The sequence below is a fragment of the Tupaia chinensis genome, unplaced genomic scaffold (genome assembly GCF_000334495.1).
Source record: "Tupaia chinensis unplaced genomic scaffold, TupChi_1.0 Scaffold139871_1, whole genome shotgun sequence".
Lineage (NCBI taxonomy): Eukaryota > Metazoa > Chordata > Mammalia > Scandentia > Tupaiidae > Tupaia > Tupaia belangeri.
Window position 1 is genome coordinate 1443252 of NW_006199750.1, and position 23591 is coordinate 1466842.

At 41.7% G+C, this 23591-nt stretch overlaps 1 protein-coding gene across 1 annotated transcript in view; it reads right to left on the bottom strand.

Moving 5' to 3' along the window:
* Positions 1-23591, bottom strand: part of LOC102499849 (lipopolysaccharide-responsive and beige-like anchor protein) — a 358799-nt gene that overhangs the window by 83327 nt on the left and 251881 nt on the right. Inside the window, exon 12 of the mRNA XM_006162336.2 lies at positions 7415-7582. Within this exon, the coding sequence (XP_006162398.1) occupies positions 7415-7582 (168 nt within the window). The remainder of the gene's footprint in view (positions 1-7414; positions 7583-23591) is intronic.

Sequence of the window (23591 nt, forward strand, 5' to 3'; positions counted from 1 at the left end):
GTTTTTGCTATAGGGTGCTTGCTGGAAAGACAGAGAGACAGAAAGCAAGAAATCATCTCCCCGGGGGAGATGGCCACGCCGCAATCCCTTCTCCTCCAGTCCCCTCTTGGGATCTTGGGCATGCAGACACACTTGCCCGGCATGAGTTTAAGCCACCAGGTCCAGGACTTGAACCACGGTTGATTACATGGGAGTCCAGCGACATAGCCATTACGCTAACTGCTGGTCCCATCACCCTTTTCTTCATAGCACATATGGTAACTGAGGTCACAGTCTCCAGTGTGCATTCATTTTTTGCGTTTCCCATTAGAATGTGAGCTCCATGGGGAGGGAGGGTTTTGCCTATATTTCATCTCTATGTCTTTAGCACTTCGAACACAATGAGTATCTGTTGAATAAATGCATGCATCATGAATGATGCAAACTCCCCGTGTGCCCGCCCCTTCCTGCCTTCTTGATCTACTCATCCAGCCTGGATGCACGTTTCATTTTAATGTGACCTGAACAGTTTCATCAGCCTCCTTGCACCCTCCTTCCTGTCCTATACATCCTACCACACTTCCATCGTGAAACTCCACCTGGTTTTGTCTACACGTGTGTACTCTTGTCCCTTCTTTCTCCACCCTCTTCTCTACCTATTTTGCTGCTGTTGAAAACACAGAAAAACAGCTCAGAAAGGAACTACTCATTATGGAGCAGCACTGGTCACTGTGTGAGGGGGTTCTATAAACATGATCTCATCCTTCATCCAAACCCTCACAAAGACAACCTTGCTGCCTTTCCACCATGTTCAGACACGCTTCCTTGTCCCAGTCCCCAGCTAACCTTGTACTCTCCAATCTCCAGCAAGGCAGGGTCCTCCCCTCCTGTCCAGTGCATACCTCTGTCTGTGGTCTGGGCTGCATTCCTTTCCACACTTCTCCTGGAACTTGCGAGTCTATTGCATGTTCTCTCTCCTGTATGTCTGACACGCTTCCTTCATTTTGGATCTTCCCAAGAAACGTGACCAAATAACTACTCATTTAAGTCTCCCTTGGAGTGACTGCTAATGGGTACAAGGACACAAGGATTTCTTTTCTTTTCTTTTCTTTTTGGAGAGGCTTTTGCTATAGGGTGCAAGCACTTGCCAGAAAGACAGAGAGAGACAGAAAGTGAGAAATCACCCCCACCCTACCCCTCAGGGAGATAGCCACACCGCAATCCCTTCTCCTCCATTCTCCTCTTGGGATCTTGGGCGCACACACATACGCGCCCAGCGTGAGTTTAAGTCACTGGATCCGGGACTTGAACCACAGTTGACTACATGGGAGTCCAGCGACATAGCCATTATGCCAACTGCTGGTCCCTATAGTTGTGTTTTCTGACCCAGGTACTTAGCTGTGAACAACATAAGGGAAGAAGCTAACACTTGCTGGTACTTAGGATGGGACAGCCCCTCACATGCATTCTATCTTAGGGAGTCTTCCACGCAGCGGGTATTAAAAATGAGGAAACAAGGCCTGAGGAAGATCCAGGTCACAGCTAGTAGGCTCTGTAGCAAGGAATCAAGTCCACATTTATCTCTGTGTTTACCTACTCTATTATATCACACTGCATTGTACCAGCGACTTAGCGCTATTAAATGGTATGGAATGGCCATAATAAAAGTATATCATGTTTATTTTAATAATATTCATAAATGGGTGTGTGAATTAAGTACATGTATTTAAATTAATTAGTGGCAAGCAACAGAGCAATACATTCTCATCTCAAGACTATCAGGTACCTTCCATACTTAGAACGTTGGGGGGGGGGTGCTGAATCTGATATATACTAGAAGTGAAATATAACATATAATGCAAAAATAAGTTGGCATGTGATGAATAGAAAACAATCCAGTTAAGACTTCATTTTTCTGGTAATTATCTAGTTGAGGTTGTACGATAGGAAAAAAAAAGTTCAAAAAAGAAAGAAAAACTCAAAGCAAACGTTTTAAATAGTCTTTAGCCAAAGATGATGATGAGAAATAAGTATTTTTTTTTTTTGGGGAGGTTTTTGCCATAGGGTGCGTGGGCTCGCCAGACATACAGAGAGAGACAGAGAGACAGAAAGCGAGGAATCACTCCCCACGGGGGCCAGCCGCACCGCAATCCCTTCTGCTCCATTCTCCTCTCTGGATCCTGGGCATGCACACACAAGTGCCCAGAGTGAGTTTTAAGCCACTAGGTCTGGGACTTGAACCGCGGTTGACTACATGGGAGTCCAGTGACATAGCCATTACGCTAATTGTTGGTCCCGAGAAATAAGTATTAAAAACTTAAACTCATGCCGGGCGCGTGTGCATGCGTACCCAAGATCCTGAGAGGAGAATGGAGAAGAAGGGATTGCGGTGCGGCTGGCCCCCGTGGGGAGTGATTCCTCGCTTTCTGTCTCTCTGTCTCTTTCTTTCTGGCGAGTGCACGCGCCCTGTAGTAAAAACCTCTCAAAAAAAAAAAAAAGCTTATTTGAAAACATTAAACATGGAATTACCATATAAGACAGCATAACTTTTCTGGGTATATACCTACGAGAATCGAAAGCAGAGACTTATACATGATACTCAGTTGTGCAATGTTCATAGCGTTATTCACAATAGCTAAAAGATGGAAACAACCCAAAATGCCCATTGTTGGATGAATGGATAAACAAAATGTGTACATAATGAAATATAATTCGGCCTTTAAAAAGAAATCCTGACACTTACTACAACATGGATGAACCATGAAGAGGCTAAGTAAAATAAGTCAGATGAGGGAATAAGCAGGTGGCGTGGTGGTTAAGGTACAGGGCATTTCCACATGGCCGACCACGGTTTGAGTCCCAGACTTGGCTTGCTTTCTCATTTTCCCTCTTTCTTTCTCTCTCTCTCTCTCTCACAATTTCTCTCTGTGTGTCTCTCTCTCTGGTCAAATTAAAATAAAATGAATGAATGAATAAAATAATTCTTTAAAAAAATAAAATAAGTCAGATGCAAAAGTCAAATTACCATAAATTTAACAAGTGGCATGGCGGTGTCAGGAGCTAAGGAAGAAGGGAATGGGGAATTACCCCTTCATGCGTACAGAGTCTCAGGGTGGGAAGCTGAACGTTGGTGTAGGGGTCAAACGTGAAACTCTACAAGGCAGATCCACCTGGGAGGGTTGTAGCTGGCGTCTGGAAGTGCCCAAGCACACCACACCAGTGTGCCCGGATTTGCGCTGGCCTAAGCTGGGGGTGGACTACAACGCCGAGACCCTGTCAGGGGTGCTGTACGCCTGTTTCCCTCTCTTTAACAGAATAATTTTTTTTTGAGAGGCTTTTGCTATAGGGTTTTTTTCTCACTGGAGAAACCCATACAGACAGACAGAAAGACCCCGAGGGAGGATGGGCATGCCCAAATCCCTTCTCCTCCATTCTCCTCTTGGGATTTCAGGCACGCATACATATGTGTCCGGTGTGAGTTTTAAGCTGCCGGCTCTGAGTCAACCATGTGGGGGTCTAGCACCATAACTACTATGCCACCTGCTAGCCCCCAAAAATAAAGTTTTAAAAACTTCTTTACAAAAGTTTCACTTCGGGATGATAAAAAAGTTCCAGAAGAGGACAGCTGTGTTGGTCGTACCACAATGTGAATGTACTTAATGCCACTGAACTAGACACTCCAGAACGCTAAATATGTTAAATGTATGTGTTAAATGTATTTTACCAAATAAAAACAAATGATTTGAAGTTACATGTTAGTTTGGGTAGGTGGAAGAAAAAAAACAGAATTCAGTTTACACCTATATGTCAACCATCACGTCTACACAGGGTATTCCTGATTTCGAATACCCCACCAAGTGAACTGAGCAAACACCGATGGTCCCACTGCCAGATCACACGCTCTGAAACTGGCCTCAGGAAATGTGGCTCCCAAACGCAGCATGGCCGTCTTCCAGCCCTCTGCTGTCCGGTACAGTAACTACGAGTCCTATGTGACTATAATTAAATGAACTAAAAGTCTCTGAAATTAAACGTTCGGTCCCTCTGTCACACTAGCTACAGCTCACACGCACCACAGCCCCAGGGGCTCATGGCCGCCATGGTGGACGGGGCAGATGCTGAGGAGTTCCCTCATGGCAGAAGGTTCCCCTGGACGGCGCTCTGCTAGACGCCACCATAAGCAGTGGCCAGTAAACTTCTTCCGAATTCTTTGGAGTGTGTGTGGGAGGGTGGGGAGGTGGGTCAATCCAGAAAGAAAACGAAGAGCCCATTACACTGACCGACCTAGAGGGGAAACAACCGGCTGACTAAACGTTCCAACTGACAATGACAAACAGGCACAGAAGGAGGGCCATCTTTATGAACGCTGCTTAACTTTAATGTGGTGAACAGAAGAGCGAGTTATGTCACCTTAGACGCACCAAATAGGAGCCTTTTAAAAAACAGAATCCCAGGGCCAGGTTGTGGTACCGCAGTAATGCAACTGGACCACATGGCATAGGTCCTGGGTCATATCCTGGGACCTCTCTGAACACCCTGGAGACATGCCCCAATCCCAGTTGATTGGGGATGGCTCCCAATATGAGGACCCTGGGGGAGGTGCTTGTCTCTCTCTGGGTACGTCTCTTTTCTCTTTTCTCTTTCTCTCATAGAAGAAATCATCTAATAAATTATTTTAAAAAAAGAGGACCCCACATTGGGAAAAATAATGTGAATATTTTCGTAGCAACTATACAGAATGCTGTGGAATTTTGAAATGAAAGTGACAGAGATTATATATAGCAACATAAAAATATACGCTGGTCGGTTAAGTAACACAGGAGACTATAAAGTCAGTTCTGGAGTGGATGCGGTTATGTATCAGCTAAGCAGAGACACAGATAATTACTCCAAGGGAACCCAAAAGGAACAAAAGCAGGTGATATATTTTAGAAGAATAAAGGGCCCTAAATAGAATATAGTAATACTGTTCAAGTATTGTGAAAATAGTAAAAAAGAAAGTAAATTGTCTTAAGTTATTCTATTTTTTTTTTTTTTAATTTGTCACTGGAGAGAGGGCTAGAAAGAGAGAGAGGGAAAAGTGAGAACACACCTCCTTAGGGAATGGTCAAGTAAGCCACAATCCCTTTTCTTCCATCTCTCCCTCCCTTTGGGATTTTGGGTATGCATGCACATGTGTGTGCCCTGCATGCATGTTTTTCAAGCCACCAGGTCCAGGACTTGAACCTCAAAGTGAACTATGTGGGAACTAGCCATCCCAACCACCATGCCATCAGCTGGCCTGTTCTTATACTTTAATAATGAAAGTTGGAGCTAGCAGATGGCATAAAGGTTATGTCCCAGGACTCCCACATGGATGACTGTGGTTCAAGTCCCAGACCGGTGGCTTGAAAATCACACCAGGGCATGTGTACGTGCGTGTCCAAGATCCTGGGAGAAGAATGGAGGAGAAAGGATTGCGGCGTGGTCGCCCCCCACTGAGGGGGGGGATGATTTCTCACTTTTTCTCTCACTCTCTCTCTCTCCTTGATGACCTAAGGCAAAAACCTCTACACACACACACACACACACACACACACACACATACACACACATACAATTGAAGTTTCTACTTTAGTAATGCCACTTGCATGTTGCCTTAATCCTAATTCATATACAGAATCCCAAGTACGCTCTGCATCCTACAGTCAGCTACTGCTTTAATAAAATAAATATGGGGTCTGGCTGCCTCACCCACGGGGCCATGTCTGTTCAATTCTACAATTTTTCATATAAGGTGTTTCAGAGTCAGGAGGATGGATAATTCAATTAGAAATACTTAAAAAAAAAAAAAAAGGCTTTCTACAGTCTTTTTGGTGAGTATTATTGCCAAATGCATATTTTGAGCATTTTATCTTAGAAAATAGGGACCAGCAGGTGGCAATGGTGGCTAAAGTGCTGGGCACTCCCTCATGGCTGACCACAGTTCAAGTCCCGGATTTGGTGGCTTGCTTTCTTGCTTTCTCGCTTTCTCTCTATATATATATCTCAAAATTAAAATAAGTGAATGAAAAAATAAAATTAAAAAAAAAGAAAAAGGAAAGGACAATTCTCAATAATATTAAACAGCAAGTCTGATGATGCAGGAAAGTTTTAGACTTCAATTCCATCGTTAACTTCTACATGGCAACATGTGTACTTTATGTACTACATATAAATCCACTCTCTCACATTTAAACACACACATGCTCAGAATCAATTCTTTAATGAGTTACTTACTATTTTCCTAATGCTGTAAATCACATGCATTCTTACTGAAGTTACAAATTACTGATTCCTTAAGAGGTTCAAATTGAAAAAGTTCTTATGGAGGGCTGGCCCTGTGGCCTAGCGGGTAAGGGAGTCAGATGCCACATGGCTGATCATGTCCTTCAAATCCCAGTCATGATGACTTGAAACTATGCCTGGCGGGGGCCAGCAGATGGCGTAGAGGTTAAGGCATTGAACTCCCACGTGGCTGACCACGGTTTGAGTCCCAGACCCAGAGACCTGAAACTCATCCCGTGCATGTGTGTCTAAAATTAAGGAATGCAATGTGGCCATCCCCCTTGGGGGATGATTTCTCGTTTTTTTTTTTTTTTTCTCTCTCTCTCTGTCTCTGTCTCTCTGGTGAGCGCACGTGCCCTATAGCATAGATCTCTAAAAAAAAGGAAAAACACATCAGGCACATGTGCATGTGTGCCCCAAATCCCAACAGGATAAAGGAGAAAGGACTGTGAAATGATCACATCGTATTTGGAGGTGGTTCTCATTCTTTCCTCTCTCTGGTGAGTGTATGCACTAACAGGCAAATAATTTACAAAGGAAGAAAAGGAAAAGAAAAAGGAAAAGAAAAAGAAAAAGTGAAAGAAAAAGAAAAGGAAAAAGGAAAAGGAAAAGAAAAAGGAAAAGAAAAAGAAAAAGAAAAAGAGAAAGAAAAAGAAAGAAAAAGAAAAAGAAAAAGAGAAAGAAAAAGAAAAAGAAAAAGAAAAAGAAAAAGGAAAAGAAAAAGGAAAAGAAAAAGAAAAAGAAAAAGAAAAAGAAAAAGTGAAAGAAAAAGAAAAAGAAAAAGGAAAAGAAAAAGGAAAAGAAAAAGAAAAAGAAAAAGAAAAAGAAAAGAAAAAGAAAAAGAAAAAGAAAAAGAAAAGGAAAAAGAAAAAGAAGGAAGGAAGGAAGGAAGGAAGGAAGGAAGGAAGGAAGGAAGGGCGGGCTTTTATTTTCTATGAAGTCAGGCATTTTGTTTGGGGGCAGCCCAGGGTTCTTCTCCCAGCCACATCACTAACTGATAGGCTCCCCATGAAGTCGCTCTACCCTCACCTCCGTTTCAGTTTCTTCATCGGTAAAACACAACCATGGAGAAGATACCTAGCACCTTCCGCCTATGACTGTAAGTCTCCGTCTCGGCCGGGTAACTCACCTCTCTCAACACGGGATCGGTGATGGAGTTCAGGTTGACAGCTCCTTCGTAGGTCAGGTAATAGAACACGTTGAGGGCTCGAACCGCCTCTGGCCCTTGCTGTTTGTAGCCAAAAATGAGGTCAATCCACTGGTGAAGCTGGCAGGACACAAATTCACTCTCCAGAGCCTGCAGAAAGGTGTAAATCCTATTATTAGGCTAAATTCTTTTTTAAAACTATAGGGAGATATTTAGAAGCAGTAACATTAAACACTAAAGTTACTGGGTTGTCAGAAGTCATGACGCGTTAAAACATGGACTTTTCTGATGAGCCAATGCTATGAAGAGAGACTTAAGAGGAAACAAACTTATTCTAGGGTCCTATTTTCTACCAGAATCATTAGCCCTTGTTTATAAGTAGAGACTGTCTAGCACCTGTCATTCTGAATTGTGGTAACTGCTGAAGTTTCAGGTTCTCCTACCACACTGCGCACATGAAGCCAGGACTGGGCCCATCTCGGTAGTCTGTAACTCAGGGCCTGACATGTACTCAGCTTATGCTTCAGTAAAAGTCACACAATGTACAGCACATGTGAAAACATGAAAAAAATCCACTATCCATTGGGCTAGTAAGTGGCGTGGTAGTTAAGGCGCTGGACTCCCACATGGCTGACTGTGGTTCAGGTCCTGGACCTGGTAGGTGGAAATTCATGTTGGGCATGTGTATGTGCATGCCCCAAATCCTGAGAAGAGGATGGAAGAGATGGGACTGTGGTGTGGCCATCCCCCCTAGGGGGGGTGACTTCTTACTTTCCCTCTCTCTGTCCATCTCTCTCTGGAGAGCATATGCGCCCTATGGCCAAAACCTAAGAAAAAGAATTAAAAAAAAAATCCACTAGCCACTTAAAATATTTACAATGCTTCTAGAAATAAAACATTTTGTTTTCTACTAGAATCACTGTAACCCAATTATTTAGTTAGTAAGTAAGAATTATTTAATTATTTAGTTAGTAAGACAGAATCTTTATACTAACAAATTAGATCTCAGGGAAAATACTTATAATTACGAGCTAGTATTCTAGGTATTAATAGCAAACCAGACTGAATATCTGATGCTATTTAACATAACAGCATCCAATAAATAATGAATGAACATAATCAAATATTCAGTTGAAATGCTGAGCACGTGAGCTACTTTTTTTTCTTCATTGTTACATTCCCAGTAACTAGCACGATGGCCTAAAATATAGTAGGTAGCAATCACTGCTTGCTAACTTTAATAAAGTTATAAATTCTAAAGACTTTTAAAAACCTGGCACTTAGGTTTTAGGAAGATATTTGCCCTTCCACTCGCTAATATTGTTCAGAATTAATCCGACATACAAGTTTAGCAAAGTGGGGAAAGAATAGAAGCAAAGATTTCGATACAAAAAAACTGTGGATGCTATGAATATGAACTCATTTACCAGCAAGTCATACCATTAAAATCAGGGAGTTCTCAAACTTGGGCACGCATGCACACACGCCAGCATGAGTTTAAGCCACTGTGTCCGGGACTTGAACCACGGTCGACTACATGGAAGACCAGCAACATAGTCATTACGTCAACTGTTGGTCCCGTCATCTGCTAGTTTTAAAACAAAGCTGACTAAGTTTTATAGCAAGCAACTAATGAGACAGAAACTTTCTTGTGGCACATGTTCTTATACACTCACAGGTGTACACAGGTGTACATATACGCTTTATTAAAATAAGTGCCTCTGGAACCAGCAGTTAGTGTAATGGCTATGTCGCTGGACTCCCATGTAGTCAATTGCGGTTTGAGTCCTGGACCTGGTGGCTTAAACCTCACACTGGGTGCATGTTCGTGCGTGCCCAAGATCCTGAGAGGAGAATAGAGGAGAAGGGATTATGGCGTGGCCATCCCCCCTGGGGGGTGATTTCTCGCTTTCTCCCCAAATCCTGAGAAGAGGATGGAAGAGATGGGACTGTGGTGTGGCCATCCCCCCTAGGGGGGGTGACTTCTTACTTTCCCTCTCTCTGTCCATCTCTCTCTGGAGAGCATATGCGCCCTATGGCCAAAACCTAAGAAAAAGAATTAAAAAAAAAATCCACTAGCCACTTAAAATATTTACAATGCTTCTAGAAATAAAACATTTTGTTTTCTACTAGAATCACTGTAACCCAATTATTTAGTTAGTAAGTAAGAATTATTTAATTATTTAGTTAGTAAGACAGAATCTTTATACTAACAAATTAGATCTCAGGGAAAATACTTATAATTACGAGCTAGTATTCTAGGTATTAATAGCAAACCAGACTGAATATCTGATGCTATTTAACATAACAGCATCCAATAAATAATGAATGAACATAATCAAATATTCAGTTGAAATGCTGAGCACGTGAGCTACTTTTTTTTCTTCATTGTTACATTCCCAGTAACTAGCACGATGGCCTAAAATATAGTAGGTAGCAATCACTGCTTGCTAACTTTAATAAAGTTATAAATTCTAAAGACTTTTAAAAACCTGGCACTTAGGTTTTAGGAAGATATTTGCCCTTCCACTCGCTAATATTGTTCAGAATTAATCCGACATACAAGTTTAGCAAAGTGGGGAAAGAATAGAAGCAAAGATTTCGATACAAAAAAACTGTGGATGCTATGAATATGAACTCATTTACCAGCAAGTCATACCATTAAAATCAGGGAGTTCTCAAACTTGGGCACGCATGCACACACGCCAGCATGAGTTTAAGCCACTGTGTCCGGGACTTGAACCACGGTCGACTACATGGAAGACCAGCAACATAGTCATTACGTCAACTGTTGGTCCCGTCATCTGCTAGTTTTAAAACAAAGCTGACTAAGTTTTATAGCAAGCAACTAATGAGACAGAAACTTTCTTGTGGCACATGTTCTTATACACTCACAGGTGTACACAGGTGTACATATACGCTTTATTAAAATAAGTGCCTCTGGAACCAGCAGTTAGTGTAATGGCTATGTCGCTGGACTCCCATGTAGTCAATTGCGGTTTGAGTCCTGGACCTGGTGGCTTAAACCTCACACTGGGTGCATGTTCGTGCGTGCCCAAGATCCTGAGAGGAGAATAGAGGAGAAGGGATTATGGCGTGGCCATCCCCCCTGGGGGGTGATTTCTCGCTTTCTGTCTCTCTGTCTCTGTCTGTCTAGTGAGTGCACGCACCCTATAGCAAAAATCTCACACACACACACACACACACACACACATGCACACACAAAAGTACCTCTGGACAAGGAAGATGGTTTTGTCTAAATACTAATAGTATATTTCCTTTAAAACATATAAAATGGCTTCACAATATATAACATACTATAGAACAGAAAACAGAACTCTGCCAATAAAACTCTAGGCCATTCTCCTGTTTCAAAGCATACTCGCAATGATACATGCCTTGAAGATACACAACTAGGCAAAGCGATGCTTTTAGACACCTCTTATACAATTCATTGTATTCACAAATTTTGTAAACAGATGAGAGAATACAGAATAGCTTCGTATTTTACTTGAAATAAGAGGGGGGCTTGTAGTAACTTTAAAATAAATTTTTACTTTAAGTACACAGACGTGACATTAATCTAAAAACCCAAGAACTGCTCATGACAGTTGCACACAAAAATGATGCGTTTGTTTCATTAACTTGGGCTTTGGATGGGGATGGGGGTGAAGGGAGGGGGACACGTTGAAAGTGACACATAAAAACAGCAATTGTCTTAATTTGTGTGCAGTGCACTCCACACAAAAGCTCTAAATATGTTCAAATTAGAGCAAGCTGCTTGATTGTCACTGCAGTCTCATGTCACATTAATGCATGACAAACATTAAACCATACACTTAAATGGCAATTTATATCATTTAAATGTTTACTGCCAGACTAGCTCATCACTCATTTAAATGTGACTTTGTGACAGCTAATTTCAGTTAATTTTCTCCAATTCACTTAATTAGAACTTTCAATCAGGGGACGACGTATACATCTCTTTGAGCTTACATCCTTTTTGGTTGTTGTTAAAATTTAAGTTAATAAACTGCTGAAAAGCTCTACTATAATAGATTAGCATATAATATCTCTAAGTCTACAAAAAAAAAAAAAATGAGGTTATAGGAAGCAACTCACGGTCCATAGTCTTAGAACCTCCACTTACTTATGTAAATAATACTCTTGCCAGTAGTTTAAATAAAAAATGTTTAGTTCATATACACACACTATTGAAACAATAAAAAAAAAAACCTGCATCCAAGCTAATTAAAAATTAATGATTTCAAAATTGTTTAATAAGATAAAACAACCAGGAGTCTCCGGAGTGTCTGGGATGTCGTGATGTGAGACTATAAAATTCTAGGAGGCTCAGCAAATGACAAAGTACAAATGAATTTTCTCAATATTAAAGCTCTAAAAACGAGGGCAATTTTATTTTATGTGTCATCAACCAAAGAATTGAGAGTTTTCCTAATGGTTGATTACTGCTTTATGCACATTCAGAAGGGGAAGTTGGTTAGATTTACATCCTTAAAGCTTCCTCTCTTGACACCACATCAGAATTTTAAGCAAAAATACTGAAAGGAAAGATTCTGTCTGCCCATTTCATGCTGCATGCAGGGACAACCTAAACCATGTGGGTCAGCACCGGCATTACATGCCACAGTGTTTCACAGATCAATCCCCAGGAGGGGACAAACCGGAAACTCACATCATTATTGGCAAAAACCTTCCCCAGAGGTTGATAAACACATGATCTTCATGAACAAAATAATTTTTAAAATTAAACTAAAAGTTTCACTAGTTGGCTTCAAGCTTTTCTTGGAATACACCAAAGCGTTAAAAGGGGCCCCTGAAGAACTGCAATAAATACAAGGCATGCCAAGAAGGGTTGAAATAACTTTAGTACGAAGTCAGTTGAGGACTTTAACATCCTTTGAGAAGCAATCACAATGGCTTAACCTAAAGTACAGATTAATAAATAAATCCATTTACTAAAGACTTGAGGGAAGAGAAAAGGAAAAAAAGGGGGGGAGGGGAGAAAATTAAGGGGGAATAATGCAAAAAGAAAATTCAAAATAGAATACCCTGGTTACATTTTATAACTTCCGTGTTTGCGATTTGAAAACATAAATCATAAAACGTGTATTAAACATTCCTTAAGATCCCTTCTTTATACATTAAGATTAAAAAAACAACATACTCTTTATCTAGAATTCTTATTTAGAACCACATGTTTAGTCACACACAAAATACAAATAAGAACATGCCGGTGGAATGCTAAGCATCTGAGATTTTTCAAAGGCTGCAGGACAGACAGTCCTCATTAAGCCTGCAGTTAAATACGGTCTGCAGCCAGGGGCTGGGAACAGGCTCCCAGGCTGCACTGCAGCCTAACCAATCAATTCTGAGTACTCCCCGAGCAGGTTGCAAGGCATCATTTACATCCAATGTGTGCTCTGAGTAAAATTTGTAAAAAAGAAAATGCACTAAAATGTCCAACACAATACAATAATATTCAACTCATCTGAGTTATTATAAAATAAATCAGTGACTAATGTCCAATTGGTAAGGATCAAATAAGACTATGGAAAGACTATCATTGGATGCCTCACATGAGTTGTCAACTGCATCCAGGGGGGACTCATATTAGTCTTGACAAACTGTCTTGGGGCTGAGATCTGTTTTTTTTAATGAGATCTATTAGGCAGAGACTAAAGCACTTGAGATATGCTAAAAAGTACAGTATACAGATGTCAAATACAAGAACTTATTAGTAACTTTCATTTGTTTGGGCTTCCTACAGAATACCAACCAATTAAAGCTTCAATATTATAAAGATAATAGTAAATTTTTCACAAATAGTTGGTTTGTGTAACCCTGTGTCAGAAATAATGATAACATATATGAATAGGTATCAAACAATACATCTCACTGAAAGGACTTTATCTATGTTTGCATGAAATTAATCTATTAAGAAAATGAATTACCTATTGATTTTTAAAAATGCTACATAAAATGATTCTTGTTTTCTATTGTGGACTCCACTAATAAAGAAAGAGTTCACTTTTTTCTAAGAAATTAAACTATTCGAGAATAAAAATTCTAAAATAAAAAGTACTCATCATGTATTTATGCATGTTTTAGATATCCTCTAGCATTTTCCTTTTATCTTCAAAAATTTGAATTTTTGCTAACATAAAAATTATGTAAAATCAGGGTTAGCAGGTGGTGTGGTGGCTAAGGTGCTGAACTCCCACAAGGCTGACTATTGTTCGAGTCCCAGGCCCGGCAACCTGAAAACCACACTGCACACATTTGCAGCCATGCCCAGAATCCTGAGAGAAGAATGGAGAAAGGACTGTGGTGTGGCCAGCCCCCTGGGGGGTAGGGATGATTTCTCACTTTTCTTCTTTCTGTCTCTGTCTCTGTCTCTGTCTCTCTCCAGTGTATGTGCCCTATGGCAGAAACAAAACCAAAAATATGTAAAATCAAGAAAATCAATTTAATCAACAAAAAAATTAGATAACTATATAGCTCAAGATCAAGAAACCTTATTTATATATTGATTGTGTTTCTCCTATATGTCATTCCCAGATTAATTCTAATGTGTATTTATTCTTTTGCTAAATGCTCTCATATTGCTCCATTAAGAAAACGACTCGGGGGTTGGACAGTGGCGCAGCAATTAAATGTGACACTCTGAGGCTGACACAAAAGAAGGTTCCTGGTTCAAGCCCACAGACCTCCCTGAGGCACATGTGTGCCCATATTCTGGGGCTGGGGGCGCCATGTCCTGTGTATCACCTTTGTTCCTTCTTGCTCACAGAAGAAAAAAAGAAAGAAACTTAGAAAAAAACAACTACATAAAGACTCATAGCGTGCATGGAATAAATGCTTTCCATTTAAAAAGTAAAACAAAAAAAAATCAAAATTTTGTTATAAACCTTTCAAGTTTATGAATAATAAACACCTGGGCTACTATCTCCACTCCCAGGCTGCTACAAGGCCCACTTTAGTCCGGAGACACAGAATGCCAATGCTCTAATTTCAAATACAGACATAGAAATCACTGATTAACCATCTTATTTAATGATAAGATGTCTTCAATCATATTTTTAATGAAAGATTTTTCTGTACATTTATAAAATTGTCTCGTATAACTTTGAGTCAAGTTCTTGGAGCGGATCAATAGAAAGTACTACGTTTCAAAGGAGTTAAGGCTCAGAGTGGCAAGAAGGTTAATATACAAAACAATGAACTTGGAACTTTTCATATTTTTCCTTTTAAATACATCATATGGCCTTCTCCCTACACACAAACGTGCGCGCGCGCGCACACACACACACGCACGCACTCACAAAGATTTAAAACGACTGCTCTGTTATGTTTGCATGTGCTGGATTTCAAACACTAGTGGTAATGTTTCCTTAACATTGATATATGACCTTTGTAATTTACATTGAAGAAAGCTGTTTTTTTCAGGCTAATTAGAACTGTTTCAAATTTTCCTGCTAAATATATGATATAAAGTCCTTTCAACTTTTTTATTCTAGAGTTTCTTTCCATGTCAACTTTGTTCCAATCAAAATATGCTTTGAATTAAATGATTGTGATTGAATGTGTGGATCACATTTCACTTCTAAGATTTAAAGTCCAAAAAGGAAAAGTTTAGCCTGTTCAAACAAAGCAAGAGCAGCCACTTTGCGGAGAGCTATTCACGTGTAAGAAGACTGACAAATTGTTTGTGTGCACCATTAGGCCTAGTTTCTGCAATAGTTGCCAGATTTCCTGTCCCCCTAATAAGATCCATTAACTCCTTAAATGCTGGCGCTCAATTGATAGCCTGAGTAACCTTAGCAAATTTTTTATTTACCTATAATTTCTTTTTTTTTGAGGTAAAACTTAAAAAAAGAAAAAAGAAAGAAAATTTGCTATTGGTTATGCTGCACCAAAACTTTCAACAGTAAAAGTATATAAAAAAAATCAACAGTTTATTCCATTGGACAGATATAAGTTCTCCAGGCAGATAGGCCTTCCAAATGGGAAAGTGACAAATCCCTATCGGTCCTCATTTTTTAAAAGCATGCATTAGCTTAACCCGTTAAAGATTACGTTTTCAGGTGAAACGCAACAGCAGAAATACTGAGGTTAAAGAACTCATGGGCTAACATAAACTTAGCTTCGCCCTATACTGATTATCAATACATCACAATGCTTCCAGGTTCAGGTATTTGCCTTGATCAAAAATGTGAAATACCTTTTATACTAGCTATCAGAAAAAGTTTAACCCTGGGAATTGAACAATAGCATGCGAAGCTGTGACATTATGAACAATGAATCATGAATGGCAAAGCGGGGGTAGAATAGAAGCCAAGATTCTGGGGGAAAAAAAAAAAACAAAACTGTGGATGCTAAGAATAAAAATTCTATCTGACAGTTTTTAAAAAAAATGCAATTGAGTCAGCAAGACGCCGAAGTTCAGTCTGAAAGCAGACAGAGGGATCCCTAGAAGGGGTTCTGTACTGGGAAAGTGCCCTTGAACTGCTGGGCAGAAGAGAGATTTCAGCGCCTGTAGGACACAGCCCGTCTCTGCATTTATATCATTACTAAAGTGAGTTAGTATCGTATCTTGATATAACCATCAAGCACTCGTGCATCTCTTGGCAGGAGAATCACTCTGTCTGCGATTGTTATTGTGTAGTTTTAAATGGACTAGTCAACCAGCTGTTACGTATTTTACACACTGAAGGCCATGTTTCCTTTGAAATTCATAGTTTTAATCTCAACTGAAGTCTGTATTGCTGTGTGCCAAGATCAAAAGGATTAGGCAAACTTGTACAATTACCCTCCTTCTCAGAGAGATGATTTTTTTTTTTTAATGTTTAAAATACTCCTATACGCTGACATTTTATCCAACTATTTTCTTTAGAACTACAGAACATTAAAACATTTCATTAACATTTCAACCTTAGGTCACTCTTAATCTAAAATCTAGGAATTCATAATATACAGATATGTTAAAGTAGTCAGAGACTCACACGCATCGGGAGATGCATTGGAGGGGGAAAATCTAGTTTAGTGAGAATGGATGGAGAGCCACGGCCCCTGTCTACTTCTGTGTGTGGGCATTTTATGTGCCTGCCTTCAGAAAGTGATCCGCGAGAGCTTACAACCATGCATATGTCGCAAGACATTTCACAAAAAAGACTAATGCTAAAACACAGATAAGGACATCTCCCTCAACAACGAAATGCCATGAAATTCGTGGACCGGTTAGTGGTGGGACACGTGGCCGGTGCGAAGCTTTCTAGCCGGGCAACATAAAGGAAGAAACACGAACAATGACAAGAGTCAAAACGATGACGTGAAAACAAACCAGATGGCCTGGAAAAAACACATTATTTTATGCCTGAGATAAGAAACTCCTCCCTTGGCAATATGATGGAATCCAGGTATGCGACTCTCAGAGGTACCGACTGAATCCTGGGTTAGCTTGAAAGCACAGACGAACGGAGAGCCTACGTTTTCTCTGGGCAATCCTGCACGAACACGGTTTCTCTTAGGGAGGCTGTGAACGGCAGGTTCCAGACTCTACTTGATGACAAGTACCTGGAAGGCGGCCGTTTTATTTTGCCAGTTAAAAGCAGAGCCACGTGCTTTGACAATGGGTAAACTGAGTCTCAGGACTAATGAGGAGCCTAAGGAGAAACACAGGGGTCTGTACGAGGGTAGGCGGCTTTCACCAGGAAGGGGCAATGGTCTATTATAAGACAGGCCCGAGATTCCCCATAGAAAGGAATTTCATATAAACCTTCCCCCATAGGCAAATATCTGACAAACGCCTCCAAATGCCAAATGCGATGCCCTCATATGCACAGATATTAAAATGTTTAAAGCAGGGGCTGACAGGTGACGTGGTGGTGAAGGCATTGGAGTCTCACGTGGAGGACTGTGGTTCGAGTCCCAGATTTGGTGGTTTGCTCACGTTCTCGCTGATCAAACAGAAGAATAAAATAATCATAAATAAAATTAAATACATAACTCTAAAAAAATGTTTACAGCAAATATGCTCAATGCTCAACACATTAAAACGTTTTGTAAAGTAGCCTCAGAAAATTAATTACTCCTGAGGACTTTAAATTGTTAGAGTCTCTAAGATAAACTAGTCAGAAAAACAGACACTTAAGTCATTAAATCTTCATCTAGAATTTTCAATTATCCACGTAGATATAAAGAAGGAACAGGTTTTCTCTTCGATAGCCGGCAGGGAAAAAAAATGCATTAATTTACTATTTGAAGTCTTGGAGGTTTTATTTTATAGTCAGTTATAAAAGGAAGGAAAACAAAATAAAAAAAAATGTAATCCTTTAGCATTCACTTATCCACATAGATCTGATAAATACTAGCAGTCTCCTGCCTTTGAAGACAGCCAGACCAGAATCCCTACTTATTGCCAGATGTAGTTTAATCCCACGGGGACCCCAGACAAAAGCAAGGCACTGTCTTCATGGCACCAACGATTCCTGGACGGCCTGCCATGAACTCACACCGGCAAATCCAAATCCTTGGCAAACAGAACATTTGCTATATCATTACTCCAAAGAAGAGCCAACAGCAAAACGCTTGAATTAAAGACCAGGAATGCAAAAGTTGTGAAATGCTTTTTTAAGGCATTGAGAAGCTCAGCGAGGGCATCAAATTATACCTGCACTTACTTTGAGTAGGCAATAAAATACATTACATGTTGGAGGACTAAAACGAGAAGTCTTTTTCCTTGTGTAACTTTTGATTATTATTAGCAGCTTTCTCATTCACTCAGCTCAAACCCTGGCTGCAAACACTGACTCCGTGGTCACCATGGCTCCTTTTCTGTGCTGGATACTGGGGGTACTGAGCTAAGATGTGCCTTTCGACGGAAGGTACGAGGCAGGTCAACGCCAGGATGACTACCACATTCTAGGGGAGGGGTACTGTGAGCCTTAAACGTAGCAAGCGGGGTGAGGAAGAGGGGTCGGAGCGCAGGAAGAGTTGAGATTTGTGACTACTTACAACAGAGGGCAAGAGGGGCGAAGGACAGGAAATTCAGGGCGACACCCAGGTTTCGGCTGTGGACCTGAACTGGACTGCAGAAGTAGCAGTTTACATGGCAGAAGACTGCAGTGTTTTGAATTCAGCATTCATGTCCTGGACTTTCTCTTATAGACCTGAATGAAATGAACCCTAAACACACCTTTGTTTTGGATCTAAGGCTGAAAATTAGAGCAGCACTTAATGTATTCTGTATGTACGTATAACGGATTTTATTTATGCATGCATTTTTAGGTTTTTGTCCACAAGGTACATGTGCTCACTGGAGACAGACAGAGAGAGGGAAAGTGAGAAATCACCTGACATGGGGGATGGCCACACTGCGATCTCTTCTCCTCCATTCTCCTCTCAGGATTTTGGACAAGCATGCTCACGTGCCCAGAGTGAGTTTCAAGCCACCGGGTCTGGGACTCGAACTGAGGTTGGCCATGTGGCAGTCCTTAACCACCATGCTGTCTGCTGGGTCAGTTTGTGTACCATTTAAATACTGACCTATAACTACAATATGTTCACGCTCACTAACAGGATGTCCAAAGTAATGAACTCTGGCTGATAAATATGCCCCCCAAGATTTTATACCGATGTGGCCCAACGATAATATATGCGAACCACACGTGTGATTTCGACTTTTCAGGTAGCCACATTTGTAAAAGGAAACGGGTAAAATTAATCTTAACAATATCTTTTACATGTGTGTGACACACACACACCTTTTTTTTAAATTTGTTTTTTGGAGACGTTTTTGCTATAAGGTGCATGCGCTCACCAGGAAGACAGAGAGACAGAGAGAGACAGAAAGTGAGAAATCAGCCCCCAGGGGGGATGGCCACGACGCAATCCCTTCTCCTCCATTCTCCTCTCGGAATTTGGGCATGCACACACGCTCATGTATCTGGCATGAGTTTAAGCCACTGGGTCCAGGCCTCAAACCACAGTTGACTACATGGGAGTTCAGCAACATAGCCATCACACTAACCGCTGGTCCCAGGTAAAATTAATCTTAACGGCTATCTTTTACATGTGTGTGTGTGACACATGCACACACCTTTTTTTTTTTTTTTTTAAAGAGAGAATGTCTTGTTATATTGCCAAGGACTGGCTTTGAACTCGGGACCCCTACATATCAGCTCCCCCAGGAGCTAGGGTTATAGGTGCGTACTGCCATGCCTGGCTAGTATGTGTAATCAAGAATAGAAAACCATTATCGTTTCATCATGCGAGCAACACAGAAACCCTTATTTTGTATTACGTCTTAGAAACCTGGTGTGCATTTTACACTCACAACACACAGCACCCCTCAGTCCAGAATAGCCCGGTTTCACATCGTCAACAGCCACACTGACTAGTGACTGTCAATTGGACAGTGGAGCTGTATGCAGTTCCAAACACTGAATCTATGTCCTGGTTTTGAAATAAGATAGAATGCAGGTGTTAATATTTACTATCTTTGAAATACAGCTTATCCCTGGGCAGATGGTTACATTGTAATCCTTTTCCTTCATTCTCTTCTTGGGATTTTGGGCATGCAAGCACACGGCCCAGGATGATTTTCAAGTTGCCAGGTCCGGATTCCAGTGGCGAGCTGTCCAGGTGGGATCCAGGGCCTTAACCATGGCCACCTGCAGGTCCCTCCTCTTCACTCTCCACGCTATGGCGGTACGTGTCTTCTGCTCTGTTCTAGCTTGACACCCTCTCTCCAGATTCTCTTTCTCCATTGCTAATTTTCCTCCTGACTCTTCAGTGTGGGGTCTTTCCCCTCTGCCATCCTCTTCGGTGTCTGTCCCCCTCAGTCCCAGACCCTCTGCTTCAGTCTTGATAAGCCTCCTCCATGGACAATTATCACCCCCTCCAAAGTTTCAAATTTGCTGATTAAAGTACTTTTGCATGCTTAGGGGAAGGAACTCAGACTTCATAGATGAAAAACCAGACGAGTGGCTTTCCCTCTAACCCGCACTCCTTCTCTGCTTTGCTTGATAAGGGGCTGGGTCCTCCACCCAGTCCACTCAGAAATGTCGCTGTCATCTCGACTTCTCCTTTTCCTCTCCCCAAAACCTTATCAAACCAGACAGCAAGCCTGGCCAATGTCTACCAAAATCACTCTGTCTTTGCTTTCATGCTTCATTGTGTCTTGGTTTGTATTCAAACAGTTCTCTTTATCTCTGAAATTTCCCCTTTAATCGCTCTTCCATACTGATGGCTATCTAAAATGGAGCCACGCCAGACAGACAGAGGGACAGAGAGACAAAAAGCGAGAAATCATCCCCCTACAGGGGGGATGGTCATGCCGCAATCCCTTCTCCTCAGTTCTCTCTGGATCTTGGGCACGCACACACACGTGCCCGGCGTGAGGTGTGTGAGTTTAAGCCACCGGGTCTAGGACTTGAACCGTAGTCAACTACACGGGAGTCCAGCAACATAGCCATTACGCCAATTGCTGGTCCTTCCATAAAGCTTTTCAGTGGTTCTCCTTAACCCAAATCAGCAGGTTGCCCACTTAAACATGTACCAGAATCACCTGGGGAACCTGCTAAAATGCAGACTGCGGGGCTCCTGTCCACAAGGTTCCCAGCATTAGGGGCAGAACCCAAGAATTTGGTTTTATAGCAAGGCCTCAGGTGATATTGATGATCCTGGTCCAGGAGCCACCTTTTCAGATCCCTCCCCTAAGAGAGGGGAAAAACAAAAAACTCCACGCTGATTGCAAGGCATCAGATTCCTCACCTGTCTCCAGCCCTCTTTTCCATATGCTCCACCCAGTTCTCTCCTACACCAGCCGGTGGTCCCACGGAAGGAAGTTCAGCTCCTGCCCCCTGCTCTGCCCTGCCCCCTGCGTTCACAGGCTTCTTACATCAGCAAAGACCTTTCCGTCATCTCCCTACTCATTCCTAAAGAATAAGATCAAAGATGGCTTCCTCCATGAGGCCTTCCTGTACCTCCCCAAGAGGCAGAACAAGCCATTTCGTTCGCTCTCAGAATATGAATAGAGATGTTTGAATATGTATGCATGTGTACATATATATGAAGGTACACTTAAATAAGTTTACGGTAGCCCTGATTCTCCTTTATGGTATGTCACAAATATCATCTATTTTTTTTATTTTTTTGAGGGAGTTTTGTAATAGGGCGCATGCACTTGCTGGAGAGACAGAGCGAGACAGAAAGCAAGAAAGCACCCCCGGTGGGGATGGCCACGCCACAATCCCTTCTCCTCTATTCTCCTCTAGAGATTTTGGGCCCACATGGGCATACGCCTGGCATGAGTTTCAAGTCACCGGGCCTGAGACTACAACTGCGGTTGGCCGTGTTGGAGTCCAGGGCCTTAGTCGCTATGCCACCTGCTGGTCCCAAGTATTATTTTTATTATGTTACATTAATTATATAGTACCACAAGTTATTTATTTGTTTAGTTTTTTACAATCCATCTTCCTCACTAAGCAATAAATTCCAAAAGAATAGGCACCATCTACCGTCTTTCCCACTGCTCTTTTTCCCAATGGCCAATATGTAGTAGGCATTCCCCACATATTTGCTGAACAAAAGCGAGAAATCATCCCCCTACAGGGGGGATGGTCATGCCGCAATCCCTTCTCCTCAGTTCTCTCTGGATCTTGGGCACGCACACACACGTGCCCGGCGTGAGGTGTGTGAGTTTAAGCCACCGGGTCTAGGACTTGAACCGTAGTCAACTACACGGGAGTCCAGCAACATAGCCATTACGCCAATTGCTGGTCCTTCCATAAAGCTTTTCAGTGGTTCTCCTTAACCCAAATCAGCAGGTTGCCCACTTAAACATGTACCAGAATCACCTGGGGAACCTGCTAAAATGCAGACTGCGGGGCTCCTGTCCACAAGGTTCCCAGCATTAGGGGCAGAACCCAAGAATTTGGTTTTATAGCAAGGCCTCAGGTGATATTGATGATCCTGGTCCAGGAGCCACCTTTTCAGATCCCTCCCCTAAGAGAGGGGAAAAACAAAAAACTCCACGCTGATTGCAAGGCATCAGATTCCTCACCTGTCTCCAGCCCTCTTTTCCATATGCTCCACCCAGTTCTCTCCTACACCAGCCGGTGGTCCCACGGAAGGAAGTTCAGCTCCTGCCCCCTGCTCTGCCCTGCCCCCTGCGTTCACAGGCTTCTTACATCAGCAAAGACCTTTCCGTCATCTCCCTACTCATTCCTAAAGAATAAGATCAAAGATGGCTTCCTCCATGAGGCCTTCCTGTACCTCCCCAAGAGGCAGAACAAGCCATTTCGTTCGCTCTCAGAATATGAATAGAGATGTTTGAATATGTATGCATGTGTACATATATATGAAGGTACACTTAAATAAGTTTACGGTAGCCCTGATTCTCCTTTATGGTATGTCACAAATATCATCTATTTTTTTTATTTTTTTGAGGGAGTTTTGTAATAGGGCGCATGCACTTGCTGGAGAGACAGAGCGAGACAGAAAGCAAGAAAGCACCCCCGGTGGGGATGGCCACGCCACAATCCCTTCTCCTCTATTCTCCTCTAGAGATTTTGGGCCCACATGGGCATACGCCTGGCATGAGTTTCAAGTCACCGGGCCTGAGACTACAACTGCGGTTGGCCGTGTTGGAGTCCAGGGCCTTAGTCGCTATGCCACCTGCTGGTCCCAAGTATTATTTTTATTATGTTACATTAATTATATAGTACCACAAGTTATTTATTTGTTTAGTTTTTTACAATCCATCTTCCTCACTAAGCAATAAATTCCAAAAGAATAGGCACCATCTACCGTCTTTCCCACTGCTCTTTTTCCCAATGGCCAATATGTAGTAGGCATTCCCCACATATTTGCTGAACAAATGAAAACATCATTGCATCTACTTCCCGAATTAGTTACTGTCATGTCTGCCTGCTCCTTGTAATGACAGCTGAAAGGGCAGGTGTCATATTCTTCCAATTTTGTGATCACAGAACTAATGACCCAGTCGGCCCCGAATACCTGTTGAAGGAATGAGTGGCATTTAAGAAATTCTGATTGAGCACAATCCAGTGTGTATGCCGAGAGACTATGATCCAAAAGCACGGTATATAAGAAGCACGAAAACGACTAGTGA